General features: G+C 38.8%; 1 protein-coding gene across 1 annotated transcript in view; it reads right to left on the reverse strand.

Moving 5' to 3' along the window:
- Positions 1-4,163: 4,163 nt before the first annotated feature.
- The window catches only part of ADAMTS19 (ADAM metallopeptidase with thrombospondin type 1 motif 19), a 149,923-nt gene continuing 141,017 nt past the window's right edge, over positions 4,164-13,069 (reverse strand). Inside the window, exons 22-23 of the mRNA XM_057404374.1 lie at positions 8,544-8,721; positions 4,164-5,406 (exon numbers count right to left, since the gene is read on the reverse strand). Of these exons, the coding sequence (XP_057260357.1) occupies positions 5,255-5,406; positions 8,544-8,721 (330 nt within the window). The 3' untranslated portion in view covers positions 4,164-5,254. The remainder of the gene's footprint in view (positions 5,407-8,543; positions 8,722-13,069) is intronic.

The following is a 13,069-nucleotide window of genomic DNA, read 5'->3' on the forward strand; positions in this document are numbered from 1 at the left end:
TCTCCAATATGAAGTATCAAATTTTTCAGTATCATCTCATAAGCCACCTGGTCTGTCCCCTTGCTCATTTATTTGCCCTTTTTTAACGTGTTACAGTGTAATTCCATTTCATTGTTCATGAGAACACAGCAATCATAAATGAATGCAATGATCAAACTGAGGGTACACCACAGCTCAAAAAATGGGAAAAGTTACGCCCTCTCTTCTGACAACATCCATCAGGTTTTGGCTTTTTTTTCCTGCTATTCTCATAGAGCTAATAACTTCAGACTACAGTAACCAATGACACTGATTTTTCTCCACCTCTGTGACTGCTAGCTACAAGTTCAGTAACTTGTAGTAGTAGTTTAGGCTGTTTTTCATAGCAATACAGCCTTACATTTACCCACATAAAAGTATATTGGCTAACATCTTGCCCAGTCAGTCAGTGTTGTTTCTTACCAAATGAATCAACAGTTGGTTAACCAGAAGAGCTTAATGTCATGTGCAGAGGTGGAGATCTCAGTTTTTACTCTATCCCTCAAGCCACTGATGAAAATGTTGAAAACTAAACCCAGCATCATACCTTGGGGAACCATACTGCTGACTCCTCACTATCCTGGAGGATGACCATTTTGCTTCCAATCCTTTAATCAGTTTTCAGGCCACAAAGATTGCTCCTGCATCTCTGTGTAAATGTAGTTTCTTGAATATCCTGTAATGTGGAACCTTGCTGAAGACTTCTGTGTCCACTAGATCCAGTTTGTTCAGGACACAACTGAAGCTATGCTAACTCTCTCCCACAGTCCATACTTATCCATGTGCTCAGGGACCTTTTTATCAGCTATTTTGGCACCAGAAAAAGAACTCAAGACTCCTCAGTCTGCAGTTTAAAGGATGCCAGTCCCCTGACAGAGTAGCTCTTTGAAAACAGCTTATGCACGATGCGAAGCTGTTCTGCCATTTCCTAATTGCATTCTTCCAGGAATCTCACGAGTGCCACCCTAGATGCCTGTTAGCATCTATCATTCCTATGTCGTCTCATATTCTTCTAAATTTCCTTCAACTTAGTTCAGTTTCTCTGACATCTCTGCTACAAGGAAGGTGCAAGATGCAAGAACCTCTTCAATGTTTCAGCTGGAAAGGCCAACACTTTGTTGGGCTGGCTTCCCGCTTCTTATTTTTTTTACTAATGGTTTGAGCATCTTTTCTACAGAGCTTTTCAAATTATTTCTGAGTGCTTTTAATTTTCTGTTTACAACTGACCTGCTAGGCTTAAGGGCTCCCATTGGTCTCCTTATTCAGGCAAGCTTTCTTTAATATCTTTTTAGATGAAGCAAATGGCTGGTTTTCTGTCACAATGAAAACTGAATGAAAAACCCCACCAAACAACCCAATCCTAAACCACACGCTGCAGAGCAAAGCAGAAAATTCCCTCTAGAATAAATGACAATGCAATTAAAACTTAGGTATAACTTTTCTTTAAGAAAGATACGAGAAGTGGTACGATTGTAACTTTGGTCACTGCTCTAGATCTCCAATGTGTATGTGGGAAGTAGTAATCCCATTGCACATGAGCCTAGCACAGACCATGGGCAAACATTTAATAAAAAAAGAAAAAAGAAATAAAGTCTAAGTGGGATTTAATTAGCAGAGAAGTCTATTTTAGCCCTTCTGAGCTGGAGTGAATTTCACCTTTACTTGTCAGCTGATCTTGACTGATTTGACATTTATGAGTTGAAATTTTTACATATACATCAGGCTGGAAGGAAAATGTATTAATGCAAAGGGATTGTTGCTGAAAAGAAAGATCCAATCCAGAAAGTGAGTAAACTCCAGTAGGAATGTCTATGAGTGCAGAAGGCTACTGCTGAACTGGAAAGGGCTGCCTGCTGTCTCCCCAGGCTGTGGCAGAACAGGCATGTGCAAGCACATCCTGCAGCATGCCACAGGCTGGGCATGTCCTCAGAATCAGAGAGTCACAGAATGGCTTGGGACCATGGAAGGGACCTTAAGGCTTATCCAGTTCCAACCCCCTGTCATGGGCAGGGACACCTTCCACTAGACCAGGCTGCTCAAAGCCCCTTCAAGCTTGACCTTGAACACTGCCAGGGATGGAGCAGCCACAACTTCTCTGGGAAACCTGTGCCAGTGCCTCACCACTCTCATAGTAAAGAATTTCTTCCTAATGTCTAATCTAAAGTCTCCCTTTTCAGTTTAAAGCCATTCCCCCTTGTCCTATCACTACATGCCCTTGTAACAAGTCCCTCCACAGATTTCTTGTATGTTCTTATAATTTTCTGATAAAGATGGTATTTTGATCTGTGCTGTTTCTCTGAAAGATGGTAAGAGTTTTATCAGAGCAGTAAGATAACTTGCTTCCAAATTCATGCAGAGAAGGAAGAGACATTTTTGCTATAGAATCATAGAACAGTTAGGGTCAGAAAGGACCTTAAGATCATCTAGTTCCAACCCCCTGCCATAGGCAGGGACACCTCCCACCAAACCATGCCACCCAAGGCTCTGTCCAACCTGGCCTTGAACACTGCCAGGGATGGAGCATTCGCAGCTTCCTTGGGCAACCCATTCCAGTACCTCACCACCCTTACAATAAAGAACTTCTTCCTTATATCCAATCTAAACTTCCCCTGTTTAAGTTTTAACCCATTACTCCTTGTCCTATCACTACAGTCTCTAATGAAGAGTCCCTCCCAGCATCCTTCTAGGCTCCCTTCAGAAACTGGAGGGCTGCTATGGGGTCTCCACGCAGCCTTCTCTTCTCCACGCTGAACAGCCCCAACTTTCTCAGCCTATCTTTATACGGGAGGTGCTCCAAAAAAGCTATGTGGACAGAAAACTGCTGCAGAATGATTCACACACACTTTAATTAATAGTTTTGTACTATGAATGCTGAAGGAATTGCAGCCAGAGCTATCAGCATTATAGCATCCTGATTCCACTCATTACATTTGAAAAGAAGGTAGTTTTACTGTTACTGTGCAAATTTCCATCCCTGGCTCCCATTCTTTATGATGCTGTATAAGGGTGATGGAAGGATGATTTCAGCACAAGTCACTGTTTCCGGTTTTCAACAGATACAAGAAGAGCTAAAATGTACTTTTCCATTTTGAGATAAATCACTTGTTCTTGCTAGTAGAATATTCAGAAACAACAGAGTATAAGCATTCAGAATTGTGCAGATGGTATCACTAGCTGACAAAAGACTGTCCTCTGGCCCCTAGTTCAGAGACATGTTTTTGCTTGATCTTTACTTGTGATTTATGTGAGAGCAGAAGTATTAGCAGGACTGGGTACTAAATAAGTATGAAGAAAATTTAAAATAATTATTGTTTTTTTGCCTGCCAACTAGAATAATTCTATTACACTTTCAAACATGTGTCTGTGACATTGAGGAGTTATGCCCCAGAGCTACCGAATTTTCTGTGCATTGAAGCTTTTTAGTTATATAAAATAGCACATTCCATGGCCTCAATGTTATTTTTCTTTCCTTCTTTCCTTTTCAAAACCAAGAGATACTTAATTTAAAATTATATATTAGCACATCATTAAAGCTGCAGTTTTTGGATGCACAGCAATAAGATGCCAAACCAAACATTTTCACAGTAAAGCTCATACATTGATTTCAATGGGGTTTAAGACTGCAGCTAGGTATTGTTTCTGGACAGGACTGTAGTCTTTACTGGGGGCCTCAGTTTATTAAATTGTGTAGATATCTACAGCACATCTATACAGTAGGGTCTTTGTAAAGAATTAAGAGGAACAATCACTCAAAGATGCGTTCCCTTTTTGCTTTGTGTAGAAAATATGATGCCTTTCAGACTCATTCTCTGGCTGTCTTGCCTTCAGGATTTCATCACCCACATATTTTCAGACTGTGCTTAAAGGCTTGCATGACAAAATGGAGGCAGAGGACATACCCCTCTCCTCTTGCTTGAGGTTACAGAACTCACCTGAGAGAAGTAACTTCTCCCCTGTTATACACAACTTTTCCTCTGTCAAAACTCACACTGGCATATCCACCTGCAGCTACAGAGGGGCGCCTAAATCAGGAGGTAGAAGGCACTTCTTGTAGGGCCTACAGTAGCTGTACCTGCTGCAGTGCAGAGCTTGAAGGACTGGGCTCCCAGGCACAGATGCTCAAAAGAAAAATGCAAACAAGAAAAGACACTTTACATTTTATTGAAAACGTAAAAATCATGTGAATCATGTACAATATTTTCTCATAAGGAAAATTTTAGCTGTTTCATAACGTTTCACAAAACTGTAAAACATTTAATTTTTATAAAGACTTTTTCATAAAACAAAGATAAAACTAAAGTAGTATTACAAAGCTATTTTCTAAATTGTCAACAGAGAACTGAAAACGTTTTAACAGATTAATTCCTAGAAGTGGCAGGAGGAGGGACTCTTCCATTTGTAAATCTGCAGAAGGACACATAAAGGTATAGAGGGGCATGGGGTTGTTTTTTTTTTTCCCAAATGTTTAAATCAAGTGACATGTTAAGAACAGTACAGATGTGGATTCATAGGATGGTACGAGTTCTAGGATTGCATTCTTCTACTCTACCTCAAACAGTGCAACAGTGATTCAGTGTAAATCTCTACAGTGTTTCATTGATTCAATACTTGTGTTCAAGTATGTGTCCATGAGAATGATCAAAAATCTCCACTTAGCAATTTTAACTTTCTTGTTTATAATATGCTATAAATTACAGTAGATTATCCCCTTCAATGTTTCAAAATCAAATGAAATGATTTCACAATACATTCTGTAATAACCTGTTCAATAATGTTAGCTTACTCACCTCAACATCTGTTGCAAAATAAAAAGATCATTCTGACTCTGAATGCCAAAAATAGAATAAAATTAAAAAGGGCTTTATTTCCATATACAACAAAACTATTCAGCTAAATTAAAATAAATTCAAGATAACATGACTTTGTTTTGGCAACAGAGAGAAGACCCTACTGAAAACAAACATTTAAAATACTAGTTACTATTTTTTAAAAATTCTGATAAATGTATCCAAAATTGTTCATATAAAAATTAAGTACAAAAATGTCAGAGGTTAAAACAAGGTTGTTGTCTAACCAAAACAATTAAGGATGTCTGGCAGGCAAAAATAAATTAATTTGATTAAATTATATGTAATCTGATAATATTTGGTCTGAAGAAGCGTGGGGTGTGTACGTGTGTGTGTGTTTATAAATAATAAGATTGCAAAGAGCTGAGAGTCAGCCAGCCTGACAGAGGTCAACTCTTTTGTTGCATTTTTTGTGCATAAAAGTCCCTGCACGTCTCACAGCACCGCTGATACCACCTCATGTCTTGACAGAGGTTCTTCTCTCTTATCACCCTGCAGTACACAGGCCACTGGTCTCCCAGGCACTTGAACGTTAAAGCAGCTGCAAAAGAACAATAACAGCAAAGTAAAATACATGTTACAGGTACGTTTATCACTGAAGAATCAGGTAGCAAAGGTGACAAGGTCACCAGAATTGAACCTGGGAAATGGAAAGGAGGACAGATATACATATTCCACAAGACAAAAAAAAAAAAAAAATTACTCTGGCTGTAAATATTTTCAACATTAATTATTTTTAAAGCCAGCTTGATTTCTAAATTGGATTTAGTTACATTGAAGCTAATTGGTTTAATGTCATGCAGCTGTCTCCTCTTGCGAGGATGAAGTCCATCCTTCTGCCCCTATAGAGAGGCAGGTAGGGGTTGAGACCAGGGCTACATGGCAGCTGCAGAGCCAGGTCCAACAAAATACGTGGAGAAGTATTTCCAACTGAAACTGCCCTCAGCCTGAGACAGAAGTTGCCACTGGAAAAATAGGAAGCCTCAGCCTGAATAATACCAAAATGGGGCTCTCAATGACTCCTACAAGGGGGATAGTTCCTTTTAAATCAGAAGCAGGTAGGGAAAAGCAGGAATTAAGGCATGGAGATTGCTGTTGGTTTTCTGATCAGCTTTTACTCAAGAAATCAAGTCCTTGTGTCATGTTGTCATAAATGGAAACTGAACAAAACTACATGATGTCTTACGTCATCTTTCTTTGTAAATGAAATAACCTACTAGAGCTTTAGTTTTGTCTGGCTTTTTTGATCAAAGGACCAGAAACATACTGTCTTGCTATTTTGAACACTACAGATGCCACAGTAGGAGGCACTTTTATAAGGTTTGAAGACAGCAAGTCCCATTGTACATTTCTAATGCAAATCCATTTTATCTACAATAACAGAACTTAGTGTGGAGTCAATTACCAGTTGATATGTTGGCAAATATCCTTGTCCAGGCCTAACTGTGCATTCCTTACCTTTTTCTGTTCTCTCAAAGTACATTCAAAATGTTGTTGGTGTTTTTTTTTGTCTTCTGCTACATCAGTCTGATTGTATCATTCTCTTTTTAATCACTCTAATAGATCTTCCCACTTCCATGTCAAAGCCAGGCTATTAATTCTTACTTTCAGACCTTTCATGTCTTCACCCAGTTATTCAGGTTGCTCTATGAGTAGACTGTTGCTACTTTCTAACTGGGTATCCTGGCTACTGAACTGTTCTTCAGAAAACTTCTAAAATGACAAGGATATCACACTAGCCTGAAAAGCCACCACTTGGTTTAGCCTACCTCCTCCCATTGTTGTTATAACTATTCAGTTCTCTCTAGCAGTGATAAACATTCAGATTCAGAAGCCTGACTTCTGTTGTATGCCTGTTGTACAAAACAGGTGTATTTTCATTGTGTTGTCTTCTGTTTTGCTTACAAAAGCCTCTTACAGTGGTTATTATAGAAGGACCCTGGTACCAAATTTGGATATTTTGCACATTCTGTTACTTAAACTGTAGTGCATACATGGAATTAACATAGGAAAACAGTGAAAAATAGGGCATAAGAAACAGACATCATCCAAAAATCATCATAAACACCGAACTGAAAAAAAGTTTGTCTATCTCACAGAAGATCTGAGTTACTCCCCCTTTTTTAATAGAAGGGAAAGAGAAAAATCTGAGTGTACTTATGAAAGAATAGAGATGGAGTAATCCACATCAGGTTTTGCTAGCTCTATGCCCCAATCCAGAGGATCTATTCTGAATAATAGTAATGTAACTGGAGGCCAAAATAATCATATAGGCACTGCACTATGTATTTTGGAGATGTTAATGTTTCTACTGGATTGAAATCTGACTCCTGCTGGGTGAGGCTGACCTGTAGATTACTGACATCAATACTTCATAATCCATTCTACAAGGGCAGCATTTTTTTTTTTTTGTGCACTTCACATTCTGTCAAATCTTAATGAATCTGAAGCTGCATTTTTTTTTTCTGTGAAACCCTGTGATTCTCTTTAGACTGTAACACAAAGATGCTTATAGCTCACCATAGAGAAAGCATCAGTGATAGAGCAATGGCTCTTGATTCTAAGAGACGGTTGAACCAAGAAAGATAAATTACAAAGGGTGACATTAAACCAACAGTGAAATAGCAAAGGAGAGGGCCATAAGCAACAGCTGCGATCTCATCCAACAAGCTGAAACAATAACTACTACACAGAAATGTTTAAAGGTTAAAAAATTCAAAGAAAATAGGGTTCACTGACTTAACTTAAAAGAAGTATTACACACAGCCTGAAATGCAAGACTTGCTTTCCTTCCAGGAGTAATTTATTTGACAGGAGGGTTTCTCTTAACAAGGGCTCTGGAAAATCAGCTGGAAAGGGCATGCTGTCTTACAGCAAGCCTTTGAATATTCCCTAAATCATGACTAAGGAGCAGATGAACAGCGTGGGGAGCTAATAGTAAGACGATCATCAACAACCCAACAGAATTAACAGTTCTGTAGTCATGCAGTAATATAATTTCTTTAAAACCAACAGCAACCTGAGTTCCTCCAGGAACAGCGAATGCCTTCATGTTACTAATTTTCCTTCATGTATTCTGATCCATCAGGCATACATCGAAGGCATTTGAACTAAAGTGGAAAGAGCTATTCGTATTTAAGGAACGAATAATGGCCTCCTTGATCTCACAGATATCACGAGAGCATAGTTTGCCCAGCTTAAAAGAGAAAACAAAATAATTTCTTACTTTAGATGGGTTTGATAAAATTAAGTGGGCAAATATATGTATATAAAGAACCAAATATAATATGCTTATAACATATAATTTATAATGTATGTAATATATACATTATATATAATATATATAAATATATACAGATATATATAAATTATATATAAAATTTAAATCCTATATATATAAACATATATAATGTTTATAATCTAATATAAACATATTTTCATTTATGATGTTTTTATCCATAACATGGTTCTTCCTTGGATAACAAAACCCTTCATCATTCTGAGGTACAGTCTCTGATGTACACACTGGAAAACTGAAGCAGAGAGACAAGTTTCTGCATAGAATTTGTATCTCCCGAGTCCTAGCCCTCTGTTTCTAAACTGGGATAATCTTTACTGTGTGGAGAAAAAGAGCTAAAAACAGATTTCCAGAGGGAATGAATCATTTTGACTGCTTACCTAACCTGGGTGATGTTATTGTGTTAACATTAATTTTCTCATTGCAGGGGTGGAGTTGACAGGGTCTGTAGGCTGCAGGCTTTTCTGAGGAAAAGCATTCATTGCCATGCTTTCCTGTGATCTTGTGCATACACTGGATGACTCGGGACTGCATCCCTTTGCCACAGGTAATGGAGCACTGGAACACACAGAAGACATACATTCATTGGAAAGTTATTGCCTGTAAACATAAAGGTGAAATGCCAGACTGGGTGCAATCAACAGCTGCTCCTTCTGTTATCAGCTTTCCAAGATTTATGCTTCCATTCTATTACCTATATGAAAATCAAGTAAAAAAGCAGAAATAATTTGGAAATGTTAACTGAAGGACTGATTCCAGCATCCTTAGCTGTAAAAGTCCATTCTGTGGAACCTATGATGAAACCGAAACATAGCAATGTGCCTGAAAGGAGCAGGTCCTGTTCTGCTATATCCTAATTTACTATTAGAGGTGAAAGAGACTGAAAAAAATATAATGCTCAGTGACACTGGTGGAGAGAAGCATTTTTAATTAAGCCATTACTCCTGCTAGCGCAGAAGTGCTCCTTCTACTGAACAGTGTATGCCTCCTCTCTTCATGTCACATCTTCACATTTTCATGTGTATCCCACAAATGAAACATACGTGACACATACTGACTGGCCTTTAATAATCTTCTCATCTTGATGCCACAGAGAATGAGATGAGAAAATGTATCAGCTGAACACTGTAATGGGGATAACATTCAAATTCTATCACAGGAACTTAATATATAAAATGAAAACTTGGACAGTGCTGTACAGATGCATACAAAACCTATTCCAAACCAACAAAATACGTACTGTATTTTATGATCACTGTCCTTCACTGTTCTTTTGTGATCAAAATCTCACAGGACCTGAATACTTTTGTGTCCCTTGATATGTTCCATTACTTTAACTACAAATTGCTACCTGCTAATGATTTTGACTCAAGTACTCACAAATTTCATTAAGTTTTGGAGAAATTTACTACAGGGGACATCTTCAAATAGTAATAAATTGCTTGCAATGAATGATATGAACACTGTCTGAACATTTATGCTGGTACCATCCACATAATCCTGAAAATATTTTTATCTAAAAAATCTTAATTACATAAATATTCAGATACATTTCCTCTGGAGGCTTCAAGTAACACCTGAAAAGATACTGAAATGAGAAAAACAAGGAGGGGGTGTTATAACAAAAGAGGTTTGCTAACCATCGTGTCCCAAGGTGGGGATGGAAAAGTATAGTTTTCTGCAAAGAAAGAAAAATTTTGAGTGTAGGAAACACTAAAGGGGTTTTTACCCTTTAGCTTTGTTTATTTATGTGCTTTTGAGTGATATTTTAAACACTGTTACATGGACGCATGCCAAATGGTAAATAGATGTCTTGTACCCAAATATATACATCAAAAGAAGTGAGACTTACGTGTTCTGGACTCATGACACTCCAAGGAAGGTATAAGACACTGGGATATACACTTGAAGGATGTTTTCACAAGGGACTGAATAAGGCCCAAAGCATAGTTCAACTTGTAACCACATGAAATCAAACAGTGGCATTCTACACAGACAACAAGTAGACTTGATTTTGCAGTGATGTATATCAGTAATAACTCCATAAAGTCAAGAAAGAGCTATAATTTCTTGCAAAGTTAATCAGATACAGCCTGCATGAGCCAAGGCATGCAAAGATATTTAATTATGAATACATAATTCTGTATTCAATAGCAACCACAGTTTAACATATGAATAAATATGCTGTTTACAGGAGAAATCCAGCTGAAGTCTTTTCACAGTAGAAGTCTGTCATCAAATTTGAATTTAGTATACTGCTCTTAAATGGCATGAGGAAAAGCCTCTGAACGAAACTTCTTTTTCTGAATTGTCTGCCTTTTTCTGGTACAGCTAAAAATAATCTGACTTCCTATAATGATCAAGATTATGCAAATGGTAAATATATATAATCACAAATATGTATACTTAAATTTAATGACAAGTAGCAGCCAGAACATTGACTATAATCTTGCCAAAATTGCAGCCACTTCTTGGGTTCCTCTCTCCATAATTTCAGAGAGGCTTCTCTTTGGAATATTTTAATGTAATAGCAAGTGAGACAATGGAATAGAAAAATAAATAAATAACCTCCCCCCCAAAACAAAAGAAGAACAAAAAAACCCCAACAAAGCAACCTAAAAAATCCAACACCTGAGAATGAAGGAAATATGAAAGTAATATGCTGAAGATAATATGTTTAAAGTAATGCGACAAAGATAATTTTTAAAGATTATCATAAGGATCTTCACTTAGAGTGATTTTGTACAAAGTATTGTGTTGTGTTTTTTCTTTTTTCCATTCAGTAAAAAACTTGCATGTTTATTAACCAAAGTCAGAGCATGTGTGAGCTTGGAGTATGTATGTATATTTTATCAGTTACATAGAAAGAGAATAGGACAGGCAGGTGGATCTGGTACATCAGATTTCCTGAAAATAATGTATTTGTCCTTAACCTTTGGTTATCCTAAAATGAACAGGTGTGACCTCACCATTAGGAGTACTGGAGGGGAAAATGGGATTTAAAAATGCTAGACCTCTACTGACAAAACAGGCTCCACTGGTTTATCTGCTAATTCATAATGCATGACAATTTATGCTTGATGCAGATGCCTTTGTGGAGAGCACTATACTAACAGGCACATCTTCTATAAAATAAACTCTGCTCCGAAAGCTGCTCATGACTGCAACGGAGACAATATGCAACAAACAGACTGTCTCTCAGCTAATCAGTGATTAGCCCCTGAGTTTCTGTGCAGGATTTGGCAAGATTTTGGTATTAAAATTGTAATTGGTGAATTAACATTCCTTGAATGACTGAGCTGATACTGTCCTTTTTGAGATATTTCAAAGAGCACTGTGAAGCATTACAAGTTTTCTTTTCCACGATGTATACATCTTGCGAACAACTAATATTAGTCTTGCATGATCTGCTTATTAACATCCCAACTTTAGACGAAGAAAATGACACCAAATGATGACAAAATAAAACGTCTTAGTTCATATAGCAAATATGTGGCAAGGCAGCTAATAAAGAAATTCACCTCCTGTTTCATGATTTTTTTACAGAAATGTACTGATTTTTAACTTTGTATTTATTCTAATTGTAGAAAACTGAGAACATTTATTAAGTCATAGAATCATAGAATAATTAGGGTTGGAAAGGACCTTAAGATCATTCAGTTCCAGCCCCCCTGCTGTGGGCAGGGACACCTTATGCTAAATCATATCACCCAAGGCCTCGGCCAACCTGGTCTTGAACACTGCCAGGGATGGAGCATTCACAATCTCCCTGGGCAACCTATTCCAGTGCCTCACCACCCTAACAGGAAAGAATTTCCTCCTTATATCCAATCTAAACTTCCCCTGTTTAAGTTCTAACCTGTTACCCCTTGTCCTATCACTACAGTCTCTAATGAAGGGTCCCTCCCCAGCATCCCTATAGGCCCCCTTCAGATACTGGAAGGCTGCTATGAGGTCTCCATGCAGCCTTCTCTTCTCCAGGCTCAACAGCCCCAACTTTCTCAGCCTGCCTTCATACGGGAGGTGCTCCAGTCCCCTGATCATCCTCTTGGCCCTTCTCTGGACTTGTTCCAACAGTTCCATGTCCTTTTTATGTTGAGGACACCAGAACTGCACACAATACTCCAGGTGAAGTCTCACAAGAGCAGAGTAGAGGGGCAGAAACACCTCCTTCGACCTGCTGGTCACGCTCCTTTTGATGCAGCCCAGGATACGGTTGGCAAGCGCACACTGCCGGCCCATGTTCATTTTCTCATCAACAAACATGCCCAAGTCATTCTCCATAGGGCTGCTCTCAATCTCTTCTCTGCCCAACCTGTAGCTGTGCCTGGGATTGCTCTGACCCAGGTGTAGGACCTTGCTCTTGGCATGGTTAAACTTCATGAGGTTGGCATCAGCCCACCTCACAAGCGTGTCAAGGTCCCTCTGGATGGCATTCCTTCCCTCCAGCGTATCAACCGAACCACACAGCTTGGTGTCATTGGCAAACTTGCTGAGGGTGCACTCAATCCCAGTGCCCATGTCAGGGACAAAGATGTTGAACAAGACCGGGCCCAACACCGATCCCTGAAGGACACCACCCGTTACTGGTCTCCAGCCGGACATTGAGCCATTGACTACAACTCTTTGAGTGCGGCCATCCAGCCAGTTCTTTATCCACCGAGTGGTCCATCCATCAAATTGATGTCTCTCCAATTTAGAGACAAGGATGTGGTGTGGGACAGTGTTGAACGCTTTGCACAATTCCAGGTAGATGACATCAACTGCTCTACCCCTGTCCATCAAATCCGTAGCCCCATCATAGAAGGCCACCATATTGGTCAGGCAGGATTTCCCCTTAGTGCAGCTATGCTGGCTGTCACCAAGCACCTTGTTGATTTTCATGTGCCTTAGCATGCCTTCCAGG

The sequence above is a fragment of the Pezoporus wallicus genome, unplaced genomic scaffold, assembly GCF_028554395.1.
Source record: "Pezoporus wallicus isolate ANWC-B61680 ecotype Strahan unplaced genomic scaffold, APGP_CSIRO_Pwel_v1 contig_7293, whole genome shotgun sequence".
NCBI classification, from domain to species: Eukaryota; Metazoa; Chordata; class Aves; order Psittaciformes; family Psittacidae; genus Pezoporus; species Pezoporus wallicus.